At 41.2% G+C, this 26,405-nt stretch overlaps 1 protein-coding gene and 1 pseudogene across 2 annotated transcripts; both read right to left on the minus strand.

Annotated features, from left to right (window-relative positions):
* Nucleotides 1-26,405, minus strand: IHO1 (interactor of HORMAD1 1; the record flags this gene model as incomplete). Its single annotated transcript, XM_082848152.1, has 7 exons — nucleotides 1-1,146; nucleotides 1,491-1,594; nucleotides 7,997-8,084; nucleotides 8,278-8,326; nucleotides 22,227-22,390; nucleotides 23,423-23,597; nucleotides 26,350-26,405. The coding sequence occupies 7 exons, from the start codon at nucleotides 26,403-26,405 to the stop codon at nucleotides 1-3; spliced, it is 1,782 nt and encodes a 593-aa protein (XP_082704278.1).
* On the minus strand, nucleotides 3,747-4,608 carry LOC309967486 (ferritin light chain-like; annotated as a pseudogene). Its single transcript has one exon. The product of its transcript is annotated as a ferritin light chain-like (transcript).

Raw genomic sequence — 26,405 nt, forward strand, 5'->3', positions numbered from 1 at the left:
TCAGAAGCCATCATCACTGCTATCAAAACCCAGGTCATACAGCATATTCTTCCTTGGCTCCTTGCACTGAGGGGGCTCTTTTCTGATGCTGAGGTCACTGAACCAGCTCATCTGTTGGTCCCCCTGGGAACTGTGAGAAAGCAGGCTGTTGTCTTGGGAAGCATGCCCCCTGTACTGCAAGAGATTCCCTTGCACTGCCCTTGCTGTCTTACTGGGCATGGCTGTTCCTCTCAGAGCAGAGCAGACTGGTTTTGTGGGGCTCCTGGGGCCCTGAAGATGCAGGGGCTGAGCAAGGGGTTCCTGCCACCCCTGGGGGGGCCTTTGTGGGATGGAAACTGGAGGGTGAGGATATTTAGAATTGGAAGCACAGGTTTTGCTTGGGGTTTGTTCTTGCTTCCTGGCTAGGAGCCTGCTTCTGGGGGCTTTCCTGGGAGGCTGCTTCTTGCCTTTCCCCCCTCTTTCTACAGTTCTGCCTTTCTGTTCAGTCACCAACCTTTGTTCACAAGGGTTACACGAAAACATGCCTTTGGCTTGACATTTTTGGCAGGTGTTCTTAATGCTGGTTGCAAAGTTGTTTAAATCCAGGGATATAAGCCGCGAAGCTCCTTGGGAAACCAGGTCCCTGTCTTCAGGCATCTTGTGGCCCAGGATGCCAGAGCCATCATTCTCAGAGCCTGTTTTAGTAATAGCACAATTCTGGCAGTTAGTCTGCACTGCCTTGTCCTTGATTTGCCTGTTTCTTTTGCCAGTTCCAACTGCCAGTGGCACAGCCTCTTCTTGGAGAGCACTACTCTTTGCTCCCTCACTCCAGACGCCAGACTCCCCAGGCCTCAAGGAGCCCACACTAAGATTGCATGCAGCAGGGAGGGCCTGGGCCTGCCACATAACTGGTTCCTCAGAGGCATATTTCTCCTGCCTGGTGAAACTGAGGCTCTGGGCCAGAGGTGGTGAAGTCTGAGAAGCACTGTCCTTCACATGTCTGGGTATCCGAGAGACAGAGATCAATTGATTTAGCTCTGCTAGGACACTGGGCATATTCAGCTGGCCTAGCTGCTCATACAGCTGCTGGAAGTCCTTACTCTGCTGAGCAACTAAAACTTCAAAGTGCTTCAGGTTGGACTTCATTTCTATAAACTCTGCTTGTCTCTAAAGAAAGGCAATGAGAAAGAAGGGAGTTACGGACAGTGCAACTCAGAATGCACAATATAACATGTGAACAAAACAAAGAATGGGCCAGCAGATAAAAACCTTGTCCCTTGCTGGGTACTATACAGGGGATACATGGCTACACTCTGGAGCAGGGTCCCTAGGGTCCACATCATGCCAGAGAACCTTGGGAAAGGAAGCTGGCCTCTACCCTGGCCTGTTACCAAGGGGCCTGTGGTGGCCTCTGTTCTTGGCTGAAATTTGCAATTTTAAAGGTGTCTCTCTAGGTCTTAGTAACAAAACCATAAACACACTTGAGGAAAGGGGTCAGGGTCTACACTTACACCTTCAAATCTCTTTTGCAGCTCAAGGATGGCCTGTTCCATGTTGCATTTGTCCCGCACTGTTTCCAACACCAGATCACTCTGGGCCTTCGTGGTCTCTTGCACTAAATACAAAACAATGACAATTCACCACATGAAGACTATGCTATGCCCCACCCTGCCCAGGCCACAGTCGTGGAGAGGGAGAAGCTGGAACCCGGCACGGGCTACCAGAGCCTGCTCTGCCAACACCCAGAACTCTAGCCATCCAGATCAGCCCTGGTGAGGAGAGAAAGCAAGAACAGGGTGGTTCCTCCACTGTCTCTTCTTCCCTCCCTCCCTGAGAACATCCTGGCCAAAGCAGACTCAACCTTAGCACCTGCTGGGGACTCTGAAACCTGCTGCCCAGATGATGGCACCAACGTCCTCTTTGGCCAGCCTTCTTGGCCCTGTCATCAGAGTGATCTTTCTAGAATGTAGATATGATCATGCCTCCTCTAAAACGGTCACTGGAACTTTCAATGGTACCCCACAGGCCACTGGATGAAGTCCAAATCTTTCAATAAATTGGCTAACAAGACCCAGGCTCACTTCCCTTTGACTCACTATCCTCTGCATCTCTGAGTTCTGCCTAAGCAATCTCTCTTCCACCATTGGCTTTTTTTTTTTTTTTTGCGGTACACGGGCCTCTCACTGCTGTGGCCTTTCCCGTTGCGGAGCACAGGCTCTGGACGCGCAGGCTCAGCAGCCATGGCCCACGGACCTAGCCGCTCCGCGGCATGTGGGATCTTCCCGGACCAGGGCAAGAACCCGTGTCCCCTGCATCGGCTGGCGGACTCTCAACCACTGCACCACCAGGGAAGCGCTTCACCATTGGCTTTTGAACACGCTGTTCCCTTGGTTTACAGTACTCCTGCTTCCATCCCTCAGGAATGGGAGAAAAAAAAAAAAGGATCCTCAGAATGATGGTGAAGTCCTAAGAAGAGGACATAAAGCATAGCCTGCCCAATCTGGAGCTGGAGGCTGAGCTCCAGGCAGGACACCTCTAATGAAAAAGTGAAACAGAAAGACTCCCCAATGTGTTTGAACATATTAATTGGAGATTTACAGTTTTATCTGAAGGTTTATTATCAGACACTGTGCTAGGTGCATGGAAACAATCTTGAACAATCTTGAAATCTTAAACTACTTACATGAACTTTGCAGTCTTGAAGAAGAAAAAAATAACAAGTAAACAAACATGCACATTAATAAATGAAAATTGTGATAAGTGCTCTAATAGGAAATATAATAAAAATAAGAGGGTGGGGGCACCTACTTTAGATAAGGTCATCAGAGATAAGAGTCATGTAAGGTGAAACCAGAAAGATAAGGAGCAGCTAGCCCTGCAAAGATTAGGGAGAGGTTATTCAGCTAGAGGAAACAGCAAGTGCAAAAATTCTGAGGCAAGAAAGAGCCTGTGATGACTAGGAATAGACAAGCCAGTGTGGTCTTGGGGGAAAAAAAGTAAAAAGTGGTAAATTTTATGTTATGTGTATTTTACCACAATAAAAAATGTAAGAATTTTTTTAGAAAGCAAATTTTCTATTACTCAACGCAAGTTAAATTCAATGTGTCAAGCAATTAGAAAAAGGGTGTTTACTTATATTTCAAGTACTGGATTCCTGCCCCTAAACTCAATTAGTGAAATATTTTTCCAGACATCCATGTTGATATTTGTAGTAGAAAGCAAATGTAATTGTCCTACCCTAGTTGAGTTCCTAAATATCAATGTTTCTTAGGAACAGAAAATGAGGAAGGCAAGCAAAGTGTTCAATTCTAGATTCAGTACTCAGTAAGCATCAGTCTGTGGTCCCACATATTCTTTCTTTGTCCTTGGGAAACATATGTTCAGGGTCTTCTCCTTTAAAGAGCTTTTGTATTGAGGTATTACTTCCAAAGTCTATTGAATTTTTTTCTTTTAAAAACTATAAAAGGGGCTTCCCTGGTGGCGCAGTGGTTAAGACTCTGTGCTCTCAATGCAGGGGGCACAGATTCGATTCCTGGTGGGGAATCTAAGATCCTGCATGCTGCATGGCGCAGCCAAAAACAAAACAAAACTATAACAGTGTAAACAGGCATACAATGAAAAATGATTGAATCTCTCCCATGAAGACCTTGGTCCTGCTTCCTGGATTTAACGTTAAGAGCAGTTTCTGGAATTTTGTATCAATACATGTGCATATCCACGTTTAGGTTATAGATCCTGTGTGTGTGTGTGCACGTGCAAGCGTGTGTGTGTGTGTGTTCTCTAGAAGGAGACTCATTTCATTTCTGCTTTGTCTATAAACAAATCTTTAGCTTTTTAGTGAAAATGCCGTTTAAAATCCACTTCCATATTCTGGACAATATCTCTAGTTTCTTTCTCCCTCCCTTCCTCCCTTTCTTTCTTTCTTTTTTTTTTTTTTTCTGCAAAAAGCTTTATTGTTTCCATTTGGTCCAAGGCTTGGGAGAGGGGTCCAGGGTGGTTAAAAAGCTGCCTAGTGGCTGCAGAGAGGGGCTTCAGGTAGAAGCCCTGACACCAGAGGGGCTCCTCAGAGGCCGCTGGGTTCTGGAGGCTCTTAGTCATGCTTGAGGGTGAGCCTTTGGAAGAGGTACTGGCCCAGCCCAGCCTGGGGACCAGCCAGCCTGGGGAGATTAGTCAGGTGGTCGCCATCTTCTTGATGAGCTTCACCTGCTCCTCCAGGAAGCAGCTCTCCCGGAAGTCAGAGAGGTGGGGGCCTGTGCGGGCAGAACCTAGGGCGTGCAGGTCCACAAGGACCTGGTTCAGGTTCTTCTCCCTGAGCACGGCGGCTTCCATAGCGTCCTGGGTTTTACCCCACTCATCTTGAGATAGCTTCGGCCGCTGTGCTGGTTTTGCCTTTTCAAGAGACACTCGGCGCCCTCACGATTCTCCTCAGCCAATTCACAGAAAAAGTGGCCCATGCCCTCCAGAGCTACATCATCACTACCAGAGAGAGGTAGGTGTAAGAGGCCTGCAGATGCATGTTGACCAGGCAGTTGACGATAGCCTGTACCTTGGTGGAATAATTCTGACGAATCCGGGAGCTCATGGTTGATGGGTAATAAGGAATTAAGCTCAAAAAATGGTGTTGGCTGGTCCCGGTGGCCGAGGATAGCTGAGTGGCTGATTGCGAAGGTTGTGACTGGAAAAAAGGATGGGGGTTGGTCAGAGTTTGGAGCAAGGGGCATCCCTGCATCTGTTCCATCCAAACACTGTTGAAGTAAGAGACAGATCTGAGGGACCGCTGAGCGCACTGCCAATATCTCTATTTTCTTGTGAAGATGATTTTGTTTAGGGACTTCCCTGGTGGTCCAGTGGGTAGGACTCCGCACTCCCAATGCAGGGGGCCCAGGTTCGATCCCTGGTCAGGGAACTAGTTCCTGCATGCATGCCGCAACTAAGAGCCTGCGTGCCACAACTAAAGATCCAGCCTGCCACAACTAAGACCCGGTGCAGCCAAAATAAATTAATTAATTAATATTTTTTAGAAAAAAGATGATTTTGTTTGGCTTGAGGCGTCCCAGCACTGGAGCTTACAGGCTGTTGGGTGGGGCCAGGTCTCGGTGCCATGGCCGCAAAATGTCTGCCTCCAGACAGAGTTCACGTCCCTGCTATGTCCACCACCAGCTTTTATGACCCCAGAGAGAGCCATAGCCACCCCCGCCCCCTGCCTCCCCAGGAGACCCTCCAAGACCAGCAGGTAGGTCTGGCCCCGACTTCTGTGAAGTCACTGCTTTTGCCCTGGGACCCCGGTGCGTGCAGGACCTTGTGCACACCCTCCAAGCGTGGAGTCTCTGTTTTCCCCAGTCCTGTGGCGCCTGCAATCAAGCCCTGCTGCCCTTCAAAGCCAAATGCTCTGAGGGCTCTTCCTCCCCATGCCAGACCCCTAGGCTGGGGAGCCTGGCACGGGGCTCAGAGCCCTCACTCCTGTGAGAGAACTTCTGTGATATAATTACTCTCCAGTTTGTGGGTCGCCCACCCGGGTGGTATGGGATTTGATTATATTGTGAGTGCGCCACTCCTACCGTCTCGTGGTTTCTTCTTTATGTCTTTGGATATAGAATATCTTTTTTTGGTAGATTCCAGTCTTTTTTTATCGATGGTTGTTCAGCAGTTAGTTGTGATTCTGGTGTGCTCGTGAGAGGAGGTGAGCTCAAGGTCCTCCTACTCGCCGCCACCTTGTCTCTGTCCTTGAAGATGATTTTGTTTATTTCTATTTTAGTGATTTGACAAGGGCTCTATTGAGATGAGGTCATATTCTGATGCTTTTCCACTAATGGCCAGTGATTCTCCTTTAACACTAGTTTTGCTCTCCCTGCTGTGCTAATGAAAGCCGCCTGAGAAAGGGTCTGGAAGCCTCCATGTACAAGAGGAGTTTGCTCAGTCCCCCTTTTTCTCAGGATACCCTTCCCAATTTTCACTGACTGATCTCACTCCTCCACAAGATGTGTCCTGGAGCAAACTATGTGCACATAAGCAGTACCTTGCTGTTTTCATTTAACAATTAATAAATATTTCCATTCCAACATGGTTCATATAGATGGACCTTATTCTGCTCAACAATTATATGTGCCTTGCTCAGAAAGGCATTTCTCACTCTAAAATTATAAAAATGTTGCTCATGCTTTTTACAGTTCTTTTAATGATTTAATCACCACACAATATATTGATTCATATGGAATTAATTTTGACGTATGGAGTTATCTATTTTCCAAAAGAGTCATTCTCTGATTTTGATAGTGGCCCCTCCTTTTTATTCTCCTAATGACCATATTTTTCAATAGAACTTACATGTATTAGGTGAAAGTACTGCTTTCTACTAATTACCCCACCTAAACCCAAGACAAAGTGAGATGTGGATGCCCTTGGTAATTTATTCTATTACTCTGGTCCTTGGTGTCCTCAGCTGAAGAAGAAGAGGAGTTAGATTAGATGGCCTTGAGTGATCCTTCTCGTTGTATAGGCAGAATGTGACTGGGGAAAGATTTCATGACCTCATTCTGTGAAGGTATGAATTACATAATAACCCAAGACAGTGCTTTCACATAGTATCTTCCCTCTTCCCTTACAAGCACAGTGAGTGCATACTGAAAGCCTGCAGAATGCACTGACTGGCAAGTTCAGTGCTCTAGGCTAGCTGGACTGGGCCTAGCTATATGACAGGGGATTTGCCTGGTTCCTCTCTCAATGACTAACTTCCTGCTCCTGATCACTACCTACCAAGAAAGGGAATGATTCTGGACAGGCTCCTTGTGCCTATTTTTAAGAACAACCTGGCTTTTAATTAATGTAGTGCCACAGTGTTTGTTACTGTTTGCCTTATCAATGTGGCTCTCTTGAGTCTTAAGCTCTGAAAGTTAAGAAACCGTCAGGGGTGAAGGATCAGGATCCCCATGCCTACTATAAGCTAGACTCAGTTCTACTCCTCTCTCTGCCTTCATTCTGTGTTGGGGCCTTGAGCACTTCCATTCCCTATTCTGGGCCTTAAATGCCACACATTTGCTGCAATTCTCCTTTTTGTACTTCACCCAGTTTTAAACATAACAAGTAAAGAGAGTGCTTTCCTTGCACACTTAAAATGAGTTATTTCCAGAACTGGTTTCCAAGCAGATGCACAGTTGCCCTGTGTGTGGGATATTCAGGTTGGAAGCCAGCAGACAGTACAGTGCTTCTTTGTAGACAGATGGGGATTAATTTCTAAGTTACACAAAGGCATTAATTTTTGTAAATCATGAGCAATCCATCCCATGGCATTTGAATAAGTTGACTTCAATTTGTTTAAAATAAAAAATAAACACACAGACAAATGCAAACAAGTGCACATGCAGTCATCATCTTGCTGTTTAGCTGAGAAGCTGTTGGTTCCAGGGAAGTGTTCACCTAAGGAGACGTGTGTAATGGTCAAATAAGGGCCTGAACCATGGTTTCACCTAAATGTAAATCACTAATTGGCAGAGCAGAGGACTTTACAAACCACAGACTGTAACTGAAATTGAGAAAGATGCTGTGATTCACTACAAAACAGCTCTCATTGAAATAAAGGAAGCAAGAAGAACAGTAAGTGACTAGAGTATTTCTAACTCCTAAAGGAGCACTGTCTTTATTTCTAAGTCCTAAGGGAGCAAGGGAGCCTTTATAGACAGCACAGCCAGCAATTCATTTGAGAACCAGGGATGCCCTTGATTCACTTCAAGCAGTGAGATGAGAAACCTGGTAGAACTATCTGTCCTGAGGCAGCAGGGTTACTGGGTGGAGGATTGGTGCTCCAGAAAAGGCATAGAGGGACCACGGCATTCCCATATAGAGGTGAAGCCCACTACCTAGTTCAGCTCCACATCTCTTCAGGGCTAATCTTATGTACCCATTCTCTCATCTGAAACACTGTATGGAACCTCACCACTGGCAGAAATCTGGCTAGGGTCAGAAAGTTCACATTCACTGCTCACCAGTGCCCCCTACTGATAACCTCAAACTCAACACTCACATGTCTTGGCCACAGTTTCCAAAGAATCCAAAATAGATTGGCTTCTGGAATTGAGATGTTCCTCAAATTTTTCCACAGATGTCTGTAACTTAAGAAACCCAAAATTAAGAAATAATTCACAGACTGTTGCCTTATTTTATTAACTTGGTGAACTGTCATTTAATGATAAAAAAGGGTAGTTAAAGTATTGCTATTCTACACAAACAGAAGTCAATACAATATAATTATTAAACTTCTTAAAATGCAAGATGTTCTAATGCCTTGAAATGTGGCATACTTACCCTGTTAATGCTTTCTTTGATATGGGAAATGAAATTGTATAGAGTCTCACTAAAATAGGAGAGAAAAAAGAAAGTAAATCTTTGCGAAATATTGAAACAGTATGCAACAGAATTGATTCCATAAACATGGCTGGACTCTACCTAGTGCAGCATCAAAACGGTGCTTGATCAGAGTTGAAGACTCAACTCTGAGAAACCTTAGTGCCCAGATGGAAAAAAGGAGAACACTGACTTTTCCTGATAATTTCCAAAGCAAAACACTTTTTTGTTTTTTTAAATTTACTCTACATGGATCTTAAATGAGGTTGCATTTTAGCAATTCAAATGGTTACTACAGTAGAACAGACCAGCTTTCATTTTTATGGCAAACATGGCTTCAGAGGATAGTGATTTCTTTCTGATAGCCCCAAATTCCTGGATACATCTTAATCTAATGACTATTATTTTGACAGTAAGAATGAGATAATATAGAGACAGTTCTGGGAACAATATTAATTTCTAATGAAAAAGAAATTTTCACCATTATTCCTCAAATAAATATCCCTCTTTTGAAAAAAATCAGACAAGGGTTGTCATTAAAAACTTTTACAGATTTTTGTTTTTTTAATCTATACAAATGCAAATCTTTTTTTTTTTTTTTTGGTGGTACGCGGGCCCCTCACTGCCGCGGCCTCTCCCGCTGCGGAGCACAGGCTCCGGACGCGCAGGCCCGGCAGCCACAGCCCACAGGCCCAGCCGCTCCGCGGCACGTGGGGTCCTCCCGGACCGGGGCACGAACCCGCGTCCCCTGCATCGGCAGGTGGACCCTCAACCACTGCACCACCAGGGAAGCCCGCAAGTATCAATTTTTGAACCCCAATAGGACAACTCTTCATACCAAAGTCTTATGGATGCTCCAAAAGACTATTTTTTTTAATTTTTTTAATCTATGTATAATATCATGTCACATGCAGAGTGACAGTTTTACTTCTTTTCCAATTTGTATTCTTGTTATTTCTTTTTCTTCTCTGATTGCCGTGGCTAGGACTTCCAAAACTATGTTGAATAATAGTGGCGAGAGTGGACATCCTTGTCTTGTTCCTGATCTTAGAGGAAATGCTTTCAGTTTTTCACCATTCAGAATGATGTTTGCTGTGGGTTTGTCGTATATGGCCTTTATTATGTTGAGGTAGGTTCCCTCTGTGCCCACTTTCTGGAGAGTTCTTGTCATAAATGGGTGTTGAATTTTGTCAAAAGTTTTTTCTGCATCTATTGAGATGATCATATGGTTTTTATTCTTCAGTTTGTTAATATGGTATATTACATTGTTTGATTTGCGTATACTGAAGAATCCTTGCATCCCTGGGATAAATCCCACTTGATCATGGTGTATGATCCTTTTAATGTGTTGTTGGATTCTGTTTGCTAGTATTTTGTTGAGGATTTTTGCATCTATATTCATCAGTGATATTTGTCTATAATTTTCTTTTTTTGTAATATCTTTGTCTGGTTTTGGTATCAGGGTGATGTTGGCCTTGTAGAATGAGTTTGGGAGTGTTCCTTCCTCTGCAATTTTTTGGAAGAGTTTGAGGAGGATTGGTGTTAGCTCTTTTCTAAATGTTTGATAAAATTCACCTGTGAAGCCATCTGGTCCTGAACTTTTGTTTGTTGGAAGATTGTTAATCACAGTTTCAATTTCATTACTTGTGATTGGTCTGTTCATATTTTCTATTTCTTCCTGGTTCAGTCTTGGAAGGTTATACCTGTCTAAGAATTTGTCCATTTCTTCCAGGTTGTCCATTTTATTGGCGTAGAGTTGCTCGTAGTAGTCTCTTATGATGCTTTGTATTTCTGTAGTGTCCATCATAACTTCTCCTTTTTTATTTCTGATTTTATTGATTTGAGTCCTCTCCTTCCTTTTTTTTTTTTTTTTTTTTTTTGCGGTACGCAGGCCTCTCACTGCTGTGGCCTCTCCTGTTGTGGAGCACACGCTCTGGACGTGCAGGCTCAGCGGCCATGGCTCACAGGCCCAGCCGCTCCGTGGCATGTGGGATCTTCCCGGACCGGGGCACGAACCCGTGTCCCCTGCATCGGCAGGCAGACTCGCAACCACTGCGCCACCAGGGAAGCCCTCTCCCTCTTTTTTTTGATGAGTCTGGCTAAACATTTATCAATTTTGTTTATCTTCTCAAAGAACCAGCTTTTAGTTTTATTGAGTCTTTGTTATTGTTTTCTTTGTTTCTATTTCATTTATTTCTGCTCTGATCTTTATGATTTCTTTCCTTCTACTAACTTTGGGTTTTGTTTGTTCTTCTTTCTCTAGTTCCTTTAGGTGTAAGGTTAGATTGTTTATTTGAGATTTTTCTTGTTTCTTTTTTAAAAATTATTTATTTATTTATTTAGGGCTGTGTTGGGTCTTCATTGCTGTGCACGGGCTTTCTCTAATTGTGGCAGACGGGGGCTACTCTTCATTGTGGTACACGGGCTTCTCATTGCAGTGACTTCTCTTGTTGTGGAGCACAGGATCTAGGTGCATGGGCTTCAGTAGCTGTGGCACGTGGGCTCAGTAGTTGTGGCTTGCAGGCTCTAGAGCACAGGCTCAGTAATTGTGGCACACGGGCTTAGTTGCTCCGCGGCATGTGGGATCTTCCTGGACCAGGGCTGGAACCCGTGTCCCCTGCATTGGCAGGTGGATTCTTAACTACTGCGCTACCAGGGAAGTCCCTCTTGTTTCTTGAGGTAGGATTGTATTGCTATAAAATTCCCTCTTAGAACTGCTTTTGCTGCATCCCATAGGTTTTGGATCGTCATGTTTTAGTTGTCATTTGTCTCTAGGTATTTTTTGATTTCCTCTTTGATTTTTTCAGTGATCTCTTGGTTATTTAGTAATGTATTGTTTGCCTCCATGTGTTTGTGTTTTTTACGGTTTTTTCCCTGTAATTTATTTCTAAGCTCATAGCGTTGTGGTCAGAAAAGATGCTTGATATGATTTCAGTTTTCTTAAATTTACCGAGGCTTGATTTGTGACCCAAGGTGTGATCTATTCTGGAGAATGTTCCACGTGCACTTGAGAAGAAAGTGTAATCTGCTGTTTTTGGATGGAATGTCCTATAAATATCAATTAAATATATCTGGTATTGTGTCACTTAAAGCTTGTGTTTCCTTATTTATTTTCTGTCTGGATGACCTGTCCATTGGTGTAAGTGAGGTGTTAAAGTCCCCCACTATTATTGTATTACTGTCAATTTCCTCTTTTATAGCTGTTAGCAGTTGCCTTATGTATTGACGTGCTACTATGTTGGGTGCATATATATTTATAATTGTTTTATCTTCTTCTTGGATTGATCCTCTCATCATTATGTAGTGTCCTTCTTTGTCTCTTGTAACATTCTTTATTTTAAAGTCTATTTTATCTGATATGAGTATTGCTATTGCAGCTTTCTTTTGATTTCCATTTGCATGGAATATCTTTTTCCATCCCCTTGCTTCCAGTCTTTATGTGTCCCTAGATCTGAAGTGGGTCTCTTGTAGACAGCATATATATGGGTCTTGTTTTTGAATCCATTCAGCAAGCCTGTGTCTTTGGGTTGGAGCATTTAATCTATTCACGTTTAGGGTAATTATCGATATGTATGTTCCTATTACCATTTTCTTAATTGTTTTGGGTTTGTTTTTGTAGGTGCTTTTATTCTCTTGTGTTTCCCACTTAGAGAAGTTCCTTTAGCATTTGTTGTAGAACTGATTTGGTGGTGCTGAATTCTCTTAGCTTTTGCTTGTCTGTAAAGCTTTTGATTTCTCCATCGAATATGAATGAGGTCCTTGCCAGGTAGAGTAATCTTGGTTGTAGGTTCTTCCCTTTCATCATTTTAAATATATCATGCCACTCCCTTCTGGATTGTAGAGTTTCTGCTGAGAAATCAGCTGTTAACCTTATGGGAGTTCCCTTGTTTTTTTTTTTTTTTGCGGTATGCGGGCCTCTCACTGTTGTGGCCTCTCCCGTTGTGGAGCACAGGCTCCGGACGCGCAGGCTCAGCGTCCATGGCTCACGGGCCCAGCCGCTCCGCGGCATGTGGGATCTTCCCAAACCGGGGCACGAACCTGTGTCCCCTGCATCGGCAGGCGGACTCTCAACCACTGCGCCACCAGGGAAGCCCCTCCCTTGTTGCTTTTAATAATTTTTCTTTGTCTTTAATTTTTGTCAGTTTGATTACTATGTGTCTTAGCATGTTTCTCCTTGGTTTTATCTTGCCTGGGACTCTCTGCGCTTCCTGGACTTGGGTGGCTGTTTCCTTTCCCATGTTAGGGAAGTTTTCGACCATAACCTCTTCAAATATTTTCTCGGGTCCTTTCTCTCTTCTCCTCCTGGGACCCCTATAATGCGAATGTTGGTGCACTTAATGTTGTCCCAGAGGTCTTTTAGGCTGTCTTCTTTCTTTTCATTCTTTTTGCTTTATTCTGTTTCATGGCAGTGAATTCCACCCATTCTGTCTTCCAGGTCACTTATCCATTCTTCTGCCTCAGTTATTCTGCTATTGATTCCTTCTAGTGTATTTTTCATTTCAGTTATTGTATTGTTCATCTCTGTTTGTTTGTTAATTCTTCTAGGTGTTTGTTTTTTAATTCTTCTAGGTCTTTGTTAAATGTTTCTTGCATCTTCTCGATCCTTGCCTTCATTCTTTTCCTGAGGTCCTGGATCATCTTCACTATCATTATTCTGAATTCTTTTTCTGGAAGGTTGCCTATCTCCACTTCATTTAGTTGTTTTTCTGGAGTTTTATCTTGTTTCTTCATCTGGTACATAGTCCTCTGCCTTTTCATTTTGTCTGTCTTTCTGTGAATGTGGCTTTCATTCCACAGGCTGCAGGATTGTCCAAAAGACTGACTTTAAAAGAAGAATTTGATAGAACCGTTTGGAAATCTACAAACCTTATGGTTTTATGAATAAGATTAAGACATTACCTGAAAACAATAAAAATATTAAAATGAAAAAATTAAGGATGAGAACAGAATGCTATTAAAGTATAAAAGCAGAGACTAAGAAAGGGAACTTATAAATTAAAAATAGCAGAAATTAAACAAATAGAATAACTAGAAGATACAGTATGGAAATATGATGGAAAATAGAGCAAAAGACAAAGAGATGAAAAATAAGTAGGTAGTAAAAAAAAAAAAAAATTAGAGGATCAGTGCAGGAGATTCAATGCATGCCCAAAATTGCAGATCCAGGAAAAAGAAGAGTGAAAAGGAGGTTTTCAAAGATATAATAAAAGAAAAATTCCCCAAACCAAAAGACACAAGTTATAGGTCAAAAGTAATTCCCCAATGCCCAGGGCTATGACAAGGCACATCAAACCACATTGCTGTAAAATTTCCAAACTCTAAGGATAATGAGAAGATCCTAAAAATTTCCAGAAATAAAAAAGCAAGTGACATACACAGGATCAGGAATCAGAATGGCAGCAGACCTCTTAAAAGCACACAGAGAGCTATAAGACAATGCAGCAATGCTTTACAAATTTTGAACAAAAAGAACTTCCAATCTTGTACAAGGACATAGCTGTGCCAATTGCTTGTAGTCATCATCTGTTCTGAGTGGTCAGTACTCAAGTTGGGTTTTTTTTAAATTACTTTATTGAGGTATGATTAACACACAAGAAGCTGTACATATTTAATGTATACAAGTTTGGAGATAAGTATACAACTGTGAAACCGTCTCCACAATCTATGCCATAAATATATCCATCACCTCCAAAAGTTTCCTTTCACCCTCTTTTATTTATTAGTAGTAGGAATAAGAACACTTAAAAAAGATCTACCCTCTTACCAAATTTTAAAGTATACAACAGAGCATTGTCAAGTATAGGCACTATGCTGTACAGGTCTCTAGGATTTATTCATCTTGTATAAACTGAAACTTTGTACCCTTTGACTAATTCTGCCTGTTTCCCTCACAACTCCCCCAACAACAACCACCATTCTACTCTCTGCTCCTATGAGTTTGATTATTTTACACTCATATAAGTGGTAGCATATAGTTAGTATTTGTCCTTCTATGTCTGGCTTATTTCATTTAGCATAATGTCCTCCAGGTTCATTCATGTTGTCACAACTGGAAGGATTTCCTTCTTTTTTAAGGCTGAAGAATATTTCATTGTATGTACATACCACATTTTCTTTTCCATTCATCCACTGATAGATATTTAGGTTATTTCCATGTCTTGGCTATTGTAAATAATGCTGTGATGAACATGAGAGTGCAGATATCTCTTAAAGATCCTGATTTCAATTCCTTTGAGTATATACTTAGAAGTGGAATTGCTGGATCATATGGTAGTTCTATTTATAATTTTTTGTGGAACCTCCATGCTGTTTTCTAAAGTGGCAGCACCAAGGAATTCCCTGGCAGTCCAGTGGTTAGGACTCCGCGCTTTCACTGCCAAGGATGCATGTTTGATCCCTGGTCGGGGAACTGAGGTCCTGTAAGCCACGCAGCATGGCCAAAAAAAAAATTTTTCTTTTAAATTAGAAAAAATAAAGTGGCTGCACCAGTTTCTACTCCCACCAACAGTGTACAAGAGTTCCCTTTTCTCCATATACTTGCCAGCATTTGTTATTTTTTTAATGATAGCCATTCTGACAGGTGTGAGATGATATCTAATTGTGGTTTTGATAAGCATTTCCCTGATAATTAGCAAAGTTGAGCACTTTTCATATACCTGATGGCCATTAGTATGTCTTCTTTGGAGAACTGTCTATTCAATTCCTTTGCTTGTCTTTTAATCCAGATATTTTGTTTTTTTGTTTTTGTTTGTTTTTGCTATTGGGTTGTAGGTGTTCCTTATATGTTTTATATTAACCTTTATCAGATATATGGTTTGCAAATGTTTTCTATCCCATGGGTTGCCTTTTTGTTTTCTTTTTTTTCTTTTTTTCTTTTTTTCTTTTGGCTGCATTGGGTCTTCATTGCTGCATGTGGGCTTTCTCTAGTTGCGGTGAGCCAGTGCTACTGTTCGTTGAGGTGCATGGGCTTCTCATTGTGGTGGCTTCTCTTGTTGCAGAGCATGGGCTCCAGGTGTGTGGGCTTCAGTAGTTGTGGCACGTGGGCTCAGTAGTTGTGGCTTGCACGCTCTAGAGCACAGGCTCAGTAGTTGTGGCACACAGGCTTAGTTGCTCCACAGCATGTGGGATCTTCCCAGACCAGGGATCAAACCCGTGTCCCCTGCATTGGCAGGCAGATTCTTAATCACTGTGCCACCAGGAAAGTTTGCCTTTTCATTTTCTTTGTTTCATTTGCTGTGCAGAAACTTTTTTACAGTTGACCCTTAAACAACATAGGTTTGATATTCATGGGTCCACTTATATGCAGATTTTTTTCAATAAACATAGTTGGCCCTTTGTGTTCGAGGGTTTTGCATGTGCAGATTCATCCAACCATGGACAGAAATTTCCATCTGCAGTTGGTTGAGTTTGTGGATTCAAAACCTGAAGATATAGAGGGCTATGGGACTTGAGCATCAGTGGATTTTGGTATATGTAGGGTCTCCTGGAACCAATCTCCTTTGGATACTGAGGGACGCCTGTAGTTTGATGTAATCCCACTTGTCTATTTTTCCTTTTGTTGCGTGTGCTTTTGGTGTCATATCCAAGACATCATTGCCAGGACCAACGTCAAGAAGCTTTTTCCCTATGTTTTCTTCTAGGTGTTCTACGGTTTCAAGTCTCACGTTTAAGTCTTTAATCCATTTTGAGTTGACTTTTGTGTATGGTATAAGATAAGGGTCCTTTTCCATTCTTTTGCATAAGGACCCAGTTTTCCCAGCATCATTTGTTGAAAAGATTATCATTATCTCATTGTGTATTCTTTGCATGTCTCATGCTGTATTAAACATTTAAAACATAACCTCCGGGCTTCCCTGGTGGCGCAGTGGTTGAGAGTCCGTCTGCCGATGCAGGGGACACGGGTTCATGCCCCGGTCCGGGAAGAAACCACATGCCGCAGAGCAGCTAGGCCCGTGAGCCATGGCCGCTGGGCCTGCGCGTCCGGAGCCTGCGCGTCTGGAGCCTGTGCTCCGCAATGGGAGAGGCCACAACAGTGAGAGGCCCGCGTACCACAAAATAAACAGAAAAAAAACATAACCCCCTAAATGGTCCATATAATAGAGTACAATGCAACCACAGAAATGATTTTGTAGATGAAACAGAAATATAGTCATTTAATATTATTAAATTTAAAAAACAGATTGCAGAATAGTCCATAGGAAACTATCCCATTTTTATTTTTGAAAATACACAAAAATAGGGCTTCCCTGGTGGCGCAATGTTTAAGAATCCGCATGCCAATGCAGGGGACATGGGTTCAAGCTCTGGTCCAGGAAGATCCCACATGCAGCAGAGCAACTAAGCTCATGCACCACAACTACTGAGCCTGCACTCTAGAGCCTGCGAGCCACAACTACTGAAGCCTGTGTGCCTAGAGCCCATGCTGCACAACAAGAGAAGCCACTGCAATGAGAAGCCTGTGCACTGGAACGAAGAGTAGCCCCTGCTCGCCACAACTAGAGAAAGCCCACGTGCAGCAACAAAGACCCAACGCAGCCAAAAATAATAAATTAAATAAATAAATTTAAAAAGAAAGAAAGAAAATACTCAAAAATAGAGCAGAGTTAGTGGTGGTTCACAGAGTAAGTTGATTCAGAGGCAGACTTGAAAATCTGACAGACCCAAGATCTCTGCCCAAAACTCCCACTCAGTTTAGATGTGCTCCCTTGGATGGAGTCTTTCCTGACGCCCCCAGTCAGAGCTGGAAGCCTGTCCTCAGGGCTCGCAAAGCATTGGATGAAACCTCTACTACAGAATCTACAAATTTATATTTAGAGTGAAAAGTCTAGATTCTTTATTTTAGTTTGTTCTGCATCTGACCCTCTTTCCTGTTTGAGGAGTTCCTCAGGTTAGGGATCTTAGGGAGGAGTAGAGTCTCTCTTTCCTCCTCTTGAGGCTGAGGGTGCCAGAGGCTTGCTTTCTGAGCTTTTCCTGAACCCTGAGCTCTCTCCTCACACATGCCTTGCCAGACTGGGAGTCAGGAGAAAAAGACTGTGAGCTCTCTTTTCTGGTCGCTATGGCAATAGTAGTAGAAAGATGGAGCACCATGGGACTGATAAAATTGTGCAGGACTCGGGACTTCCCTGGTGGTCCAGTGGTTAACACTTCGCCTTCCAGTGCAGGGGGTGCAGGTTCGATCCCTGGTCAGGGAGCTAAGATCCCACATGCCTCGCAGCCAAAAAACAATCACCAAAAACCCCCCCAAAAAACATAAAACGGAGCAATTTTGTAACAAATTCAATAAAGATCTTAAAAAGGGACCACATCAAAAAAAAAAGAAAAGAAAAGAAAAGTGACCAGGACTACACTGACTACAATGCAGGGAAGGGTCTAGTGCATTCTGGGCAGGGGGTAGTGGGCAGCAGAATCTGCCCTGGACTAATTTTGAGACTTTGTTTGGGAAGTTGTCCATGGCAGGTAGTTGTTGGCAATTGTACAACTGTGGCAGAAACTTAAATTGGCCTCATTTTCTTCCTTGGAAATTAGATTCTTGATCCTCACCCTCCATGCACTGCCACCCAGATAGATGACATTCCCAGACTCCCTTGCATCTAGGTGTGGCCATGTGAGTAAATTTTAGCCACTGTGAGATATAAGCAAAAGTGTTGCATGCAACTTCCAAGAAGAATCCTAGGGAATTCCCTGTCAGTCCAGTGGTTAGGACTCTGTGCTTTCACTGCCATGGGCCTGGGTTCAATACCTGGTCGGGGAACTGAAATCCTGCAAGCTACATGGTGTGGCCAAGAAAAAAAAAAGAATCCTAAAGGGACAGGAAGATACCCTTCTTCCTTCGCTCATCCATCAGCTGTCTGGAACTCTGATGTAACAGCTGGAATTGCAGCAGCCTCCAAGCAGTGTGAGGATGGCAGGGGTGGGGGGGTCATACTTTAGGGATGGCAGACCACACTGCTGGAAGGAGCCAGATCCTTGAGGTCCATGAAGCCATTATTCTAGCCCTGGACCACACACTTCAGGATGATTTTTGCATTAAAGAAAAATAAACATCTTTTAAAATTTTCTATTATTATAATGAGAATGAGTGTATATACGTCAATGCAGCTGAACATAATCCTAACTAATAAAATGAACCACCCAATATCTTTTAATAATTTTTTAACACTTTAAAAAATTTAAATTAACATAGAAATTTGTATGTGTGTGTGTGTATACACAGTTCTATGAGTTTTAACACAAAATTAGGATTCATGTAACTACCATTACAACCAGGATATAAGACAGTATCCAAAAAAAATCTTTTATGCTGTCTCTTTGTGGTAAAGTCCAGCCCACACCCATAACCCTTGGTAATCACTGATCTGATACCCATCCCTATAGTTTTGCTTTTCTCAGAATGTCATTTAAATGGAATCATAGAGTATGCAACCTTTGTGATTTCTTTCACTTAGCATAGTGCTTTTGAGATTCAGCCATGTTGTTGTATAGCAATAGTTTATTCCTTTTCATTGCTGAGTAGTGTTCCATCGTATGGACATACCATTGTTTGTTTATCCATTCATACATAGAAGGACATTTGAGTTGTGCCCAGTTTTTGGTGATTATGAGCAAGGCTACTATAAACGTTATTGCATAGGCTTCTGTGTAAACATAAATTTTCATTTATCTAGGATAAATACCTAGGAGTAGAACTGCAGAGCCATATAGTGAATTATGTTTAATTTTATAAGAAACTGTCAAACTTTTCCAAAGGGGCTGTATCATTTTGCAATTCCACCAACAAGATTTCCATTTGGTCTATATCCTTGCTCGGCACTTGGTATTTTCAGTTTTTGTTTGTTTTAATTTTAGCCATGCTAACAGATAAGCAGTAATATCTCATTATGATTTCAAGTTTTATTTCCAAAATGGCTAATGGTGTTGAGAAACTTTTCATGTATTTATTTGCCATCCATATGTTTTCTTTTTAAAAAAAATTATTTTATTTATTTATTTTTGGCTGTGTTGGGTGTTTGTTGCTGTGTGCAGGCTTTCTCTAGTTACAGTGAGTGGGGGCTACTCTTCCTTGTGGTGCATGGGTTTCTCATTGCAGTGGCTTCTCTTGTTGCGGAGCATGGACTCTAGGCATGTGGGCTTCAGTAGTTGTGGCACACAGGCTCAGTAGTTGTGACTCACGGGCTCTAGAGCACAGGCTCAGTAGTTGAAGCACATGGGCTTAGTTGCTCTGTGGCATGTGGGATCTTCCCGGACCAGGGCTCAAACCCGTGTCCCCTGCATTGGCAGGCGGATTCTTAACCACTGCACCACCAGGGAAGTCCCCATGGTTCATTTTATAATCTATTTGTGGTCCTTAGGTTATTCATTGGTTATGAGACTGATCTGTTTTCTCAAATATGACTGATTAAAAAATAAGAATCTGGGTAATGGATATCCATTGTCTGGTGTGCCCAGCATCCAGCTCTAATGGGGAATTGCTTCTTTCTGCATCCACAAAGTGATTCTGGTGAGGACTTCCAGTCACAGCCCCCTCCCCTTACCCCCCCACAACCTAATAAACAAGCCCATCAGAAGCTTTCACTAGGATTTTCAAATTGTAACTAAGGGGTGAGAGTCTCTTTTTCTGTGTTAATAGGAAGCTGATCTCTAGTAGGAGAGAATGAAGTATAGACGGAGAGAGAAGCACAGAAAAGAGACAGATTCTGATTTCATTTCATTCCCTGTCCTTCCCAGATTGGTTAAGAGAGCTAATATATCCTCCTTTTTGTCCAGGCTAGTTTGAGGTGGGTTTTTATTTGAGTCATAACAAATGCAATCTGAATGATTAAGGCTTCTTTTGAGATATCTTAACCTCATATGCCCTTTCTATACATTTGGGAAAACATGTACTTTCAAAACACAATATGTAAATCCATGTCTTATTGATTTGTAGCATCTCTTTATGTTTGAACTCGGTACCATGCCTTATCATTTTCCTGCTTCCAAATTTACAGTGGTATGCTTTCTCTTTCTCATTTAAAAATTTCTCATTCCGCACCACATTTCTGATAAGCACTTATTGACAGAAAACAAGGAATCTAAAATCTTGGGGGTTGTTTTTGCCAGAATTTATTAAAATTATGATTTTCTGCTTAGCATTTAAATCAATATTGTAAGCTTGAAATTTTTTAAATAGAGAAGAGATTCTTCAGTGTCCTTATCATCTGTTCTCTCTATATAAATACTATTTATTTTTTGCCAGCCATCTTGTAAATAATCATTAACAGAAACTCATTTCTGGGAATTCCCTGGCGGTCCAGTGGTTAGGACTCCATGCTCTCACTGCCGAGGGCCTGGGTTCAATCCCTGGTCTGGGAAGTAAGATCCCACAAGCCACATGGCCAAAAAAAAAAGAAAATCATTTTACTACAAAAAAAAAAAGGAAATGAAAAATGAAATAAAGAAAGGAAGGGAGGGAGGGAGGGAGGAAGGAAATATCAAGAAGGACTTAATGTTTCAAAAAAAGTTTTTTTAGCTACAGAAATCTTATTTCTTTATTTATTTGTTTGGCTGCACTGGGTCTTAGTTGCGGTATGCTGGATCTTTTTTTTTTTAGTTGCGGCATGTGGGATCTAGTTCCCCTACCATGGATCAAACCCGGGCCCCCTGCATTGGGAGCATGGTGTCTTAGCCACTGGACCACCAGGGAAGTGCCTTAGCTACAGAAATCTTGATCAAATAAAATGTAATACAAAAGCCCAGAGAACAAAGAAATTAAGACTAATTTATCTGAAGCAGTAAGATGAGAGGAGCCTGATCATCTGCAGTACTCTACCATTTTTATGAGTCCTAGAGCCTAGATTCCTAGGGGAAAGAAGTCTGTCAGCATCTGGGAAATGTTTATTTATCAGCAGAATCAAATACTTCGTATAGAGCATTTTGCTTTTCTCTCTAAAGGAATGTAAGTATACAGTGGAAAAGATACCTAGTCTTTTAAAGAATTCCTAATTTTAAAGAATTCCTAATCTAGAATTTTTAAAGAAATTCTAGCTTTTTCGACATGAAAGTACTAGTGGTGATGCTAAGTGATACATCTTTACTGTTACAGAAATAATAAAGTATATTTCTGCTTGGGTGTTATGATTTCTATGATACCTAAAGATGTCCTGTTAATAACTTACTACCAAGAAATGAACAAGTTAATTTCCTCAGTGACTGCCACTTATTCATTTACAAATTAATATAGTAGCCCTAATATTTGCTTATATATATACACACACATATATATGTAGCGAATAAGAATATGTATAAAATTTAGGGTATATCTTTTTTTTTTTTTTTGCGGTATGCGGGCCTCTCACTGTTGTGGCCTCTCCCGTTGCACAGCACAGGCTCTGGACAGGCAGGCTCAGCGGCCATGGCTCACAGGCCCAGCCGCTCCGCGGCATGTGGGATCTTCCTGGACCCGGGCAAGAACCCATGTCCCCTGCATCGGCAGGCGGACTCTCAACCATTGCATCACCAGGGAAGCCCTAGGGTATATCTTTAAAAATACCATTTCAAAGTGAGAAAATCAGCCTGAACTATGACTTAAGAATTCATGTGCTATATTCTTGACCCTAAAACAAATATTAACTAATTTCCTAATTCTGATGATCTGAAAAAAAAAATTAAAGGGCAGAATTTTAGGCAGAATAAATATAACATTACTTGAATATTGCATTTCTCTGAGAAGTTCTTTAGCTTAATATTTAGAGAGCTCAAAACTGTGGCAGCCATAAGTCACAGTGACAAGAAAACAAATAAAGAGTAATTATTAGATGAGCTGTAAAGGCAAGAATGCTATCATGCTGAAACTGAATTTTTCGACTACTGACATTCCATTTTCTGCTTTGCTCAGAAGAGGGGAGCTGTTTCATCCACTTGAAAGGTTTGTGTACCTGTCACATTTGTCTTTTGCAGTTTTCTTTTTCTCCTCAAACTGTTCCAAGAGGCCTTTTGATTTTCCAACTGACAAAGGAAGAGGAAATAAGCCTCCATCTTTTGTATCTCTTCCAAACAGCTGGGGTTTTGTTTGGTACTTTATGAAAATACTAGGTTCACTCTGTTCAATGGAAAAAAAAAATCATAGCATTTCACACATAAAAATATTTATAGCATGCACTATTTTCTATACAAAGCAGAGTCACACTTAAGGGCAAACCATAAAATACAATATAGCATGTAGTATTTCCTTTTTATTTCATATGTACCAGAACATTATATTAAAACAAAGCAACTCTTTTTACTAATATAATTTCTGCCTTACCAGACCAGAGGTATTTAAAATGTCAGCTAAAATGGCTTAAAATCAATTGCATAAATTTAAAGGCAGCAACAGAAAATTATGCTGTCTTGAGATGATGTGTTAAAGTTTTTATATTAATAAGTTTAATTCAAATTGCTCTTGCTCAGTTGCTGATGAACTAAACTTGTTGATAAATTTGACTGTGATGCAGGCATATGGTGAGCCATTTCCTGCTTTCTGAGGCAAAACTTACTCTGGAACATTCAGGCAGTACATTTACTCCTTCATATCACTGAGAACCAATTTTTGTACTAAAATATTTATCTCAGATCATACCTTAATAACTTAAAGTATTGACCTAATCTTATTCATTAAGTCCCTATATGATGCAGTTACGTCTGTGTATAAAGTTAGATCTGGTTCTACATCAAAATAAGTAAATATATAAAAATATTTCTGACTCACAAAATAAGATAGGCTGGTCTCAAAAAATCAAGAGATTCTGTTCCTCATTCTGGCCCTTATTCATCAGCTTAGGCCTCAATATCCCCATCTCCTTCTTCAAGGAGTTAAATGTCATGCAATATTTGGCACTTCCTAGGAGTAGTCAAAGTACTTGCACTATTCTAATATATTGTTTTAGTAATGGAAGAAAATGCAAATATAAATATGTTTTCCATTTCACACTACCAAGTCAAATGAGTCACCAATCAAGCACAAATCTATTTAGGACAGTAATCCTTAGAGATGTACAACTCTAAAATATAACCCAGCAGAATAAGTCTTCTTTACAGTTTATGTCCATAATGACTGTGAAACATGTGCAGAGATTCTGGGATTCAGACTTACATCCAGAGAATTCTGTTGTGACTGTGTTGGATGTCTCAAGTGGACACCAAAGTCCAAGGGTGTTGACGGGGTCTCTGAACTTTCTGGACAGAACTGGGATCCAAAAAGGAACTGGGAATCACTGAGACCAGAGTAATCAGTCTGATTATTATTCCAGTTAGATGACTTAGTGGCCCTGAAATTAAGCAAGAAAATACAAGTATATCAAGTGGGCAAATGAAACCATAATTCAAAACTATTTTAGAATATTCTGGGCAGAATGCTAGCTTTTTTTGACCTCCTAGTGCCCTGCACACTGCCAGTACTACATGTAAAGAAACAAGGAAATTTTGAATGCCAGACATTTCAATTACAACAACCTGGGAACAATCAGATGGAATTTCAAACATTAAGGACTAACACCATTATTCCTTGTACTATAACATTATGTACTATAACACCATTTTGGATATCAAAGTTCACAAAATCTTTAGGGATTAAGAGAACATTATCTTTTAAAAGGTTGAATTTGTTCATCACTAAGGGAATAGATTAAAAATAAAATATGGCTTATGCATATAACTGATGCAGTAGTCAGAAGCAATAAGCTAGATTTATATATAACCATATGGATAAGTCTCAAAAATATAATTTTTGAGTGCAGAAAAAGTAAAAATTTAATGAACTCTCTCATACATTAATGTAATTTATAAGGATACATCATACACACCAAACAAGTATGTAACTGAGTATGTAGAAGGTTAATTGGAAGGATACATATTAACTCTCCTAGATTGTGTGTCTGTAGGAAGGAAAGGAGCAGGATTGGAGGGAGAGAAGGAGCTATAATACAACAAACACAAGATAGACCTAGATATGGACTGAATGTTTGTGTCCTCCAAAAATTCATGTGTTGAAGCCCTAAGCTCTATTTTGACAGTTTTTGGAAATGGGGCCTTTAGAAGGTAATTAGGGTTCGAAGAGGTGAGGAGAGTGGGACCCTCACGATAGGATTAGTGTCCTTTTTTTTTTTTTTTTTTTTTTTTTGCGGTACGCGGGCCTCTCAGTGTTGTGGCCTCTCCCGTTGCGGAGCACAGGCTCCAGACGCGCAGGCTCAGCGGCCATGGCTCACGGGCCCAGCTGCTCCGCGGCATGTGGGATCTTCCCGGATCAGGGCACGAACCCATGTGCCCTGCATCGGCAGGCGGACTCTCAACCACTGCGCCACCAGGGAAGCCCAGGATTAGTGTCCTTTTAAGAAGAGACACCAAAGAGCTTGCCCTCATTCTTTCTCTCTCACCATGTGAGGACACAGAAAAAGGCAGCTGTCTGCAAGCCAAGAAGGGAGTCTTCACCCAAAACCAATCATGCTGGCATAGGGTTCTAGGACTTTCAATCTCTAGAACTGTGAGAAAATAAATTTCTGTTATTTAAGCCATCCAGTTTATTGTACTCTGTTATGGCAGCCCAAGCAGACTAAAATAGGCCTCATCCAGACTGAAGAATATGATCAACTCAGGTTTGCACAAAGAAAGATCCATTAAACATTGTGTTATTCCCTTTCACACTTTTAGTGTCATATCCTTGCTTGTTCTAAATACTTCCAGCTGTGGACTTCCAAATTGCTTCCCATGGATACTTATGCCAGTCTAAATCTCACATATGAAGGGGATAATGATATTGATAATGATACAATCACACTTGAACACAGTGTACTAAGCCTACTACAGAGACAGCACATAAGTGGACAGACAAGTAAAATATATAGTCTTCAAGTTTTACTTGAAAGACACCTCGGTAACAATTTGTGTTACTTAATGCTGTTGTGTAACCCAAGAAAACATGCTTTTCATTAAAACACGTACATGTAGATCATTCCTTTTCCAAATGTTAGATTTAAAATAGATAGCCTATAAGTACATATTCTAAGCTAAACGAATCATTATTTATTAATACAAGACAAAAAGAAACCCTACTTGCTCAGAACAGAGACATTATTTTGACTCATAGAATCATTTTCTAAGATTAGCTAAGGTAATAGGCTGCACACATATAATATGATTTGCATAATCACTGCTCAAAATAGCTAAATAGCTCTCTGTGTCTCCCCTCTTAGGTCAAAGAGAATAATTAGCTGGGCTAGAAAAGAAACAGCTCTGTAAGCCTACAGAAGTCCTGTAGGATTCACATCTTAAAGCTACGATCTGGAATTAAGCATAGATTTTTTTGCATAGATTTTTTTCCCCCTACTCTGTATCAATTGTAAGCTCTTTTCTTCTTTTTAAGAGAAACAACAACAACAACAATGTTTTAGGTTTTTTGCTGTCTTTAGGAAGGTGTTAGGAAGAAAAGAAACTATCCAATGATAAAAGCATACCAAAACAATTGGAAATCCCTTAATATATACTACTTCTGGGGTACGCCCACCAAGTTAGCAATGGCAGGCCTACTGCATGGCTAGTGGACACCAATATAAGTACCTCAGTGGAGTAGTAGAGGGGGCAGTATCTCAATGAGCCCTGTCAACAGTTGGAGTGGTTCTTGATTTCATGGTGCCTACAAATTGTACTACACAATTGAACACTTATCTGAACATTGTCTTGAGTTTGATCCTTGCTGTTTCAATAGCAATTGCTCCAAATGAGGTGAGAGTTTCCAGATGTTGGACCATATCTAACTCTCATAGTCCCTAGGTCCAGTGCTGGACAGAGTCATTACTCAATTAACACACATAGCCATTGATACTGCTTTTATAATCAGAAAATAGGCAAAAGGAAAAAGACAAATGTGGGAGGGTGCAGTGGTGACAAGAGAGGGAAGAGAAAGGGAAGAAGCTATATCAGGTAACCCTATTACTATAAACTAATAGGAAGGGGAGCCTGTTTCTATGAAATCAGTGCAACTATAAGATCCTCTTAAGTATCAGAGTATATAACCAGAAAACTTACCCAGAGCCTGAGGGAATACTGAGCATCTCTTTGATATTCCAGACATTAAAATTCAT

This window comes from Leucopleurus acutus, assembly GCF_964270905.1.
Source record: "Leucopleurus acutus genome assembly, chromosome: 10".
NCBI lineage: Eukaryota > Metazoa > Chordata > Mammalia > Artiodactyla > Delphinidae > Leucopleurus > Leucopleurus acutus.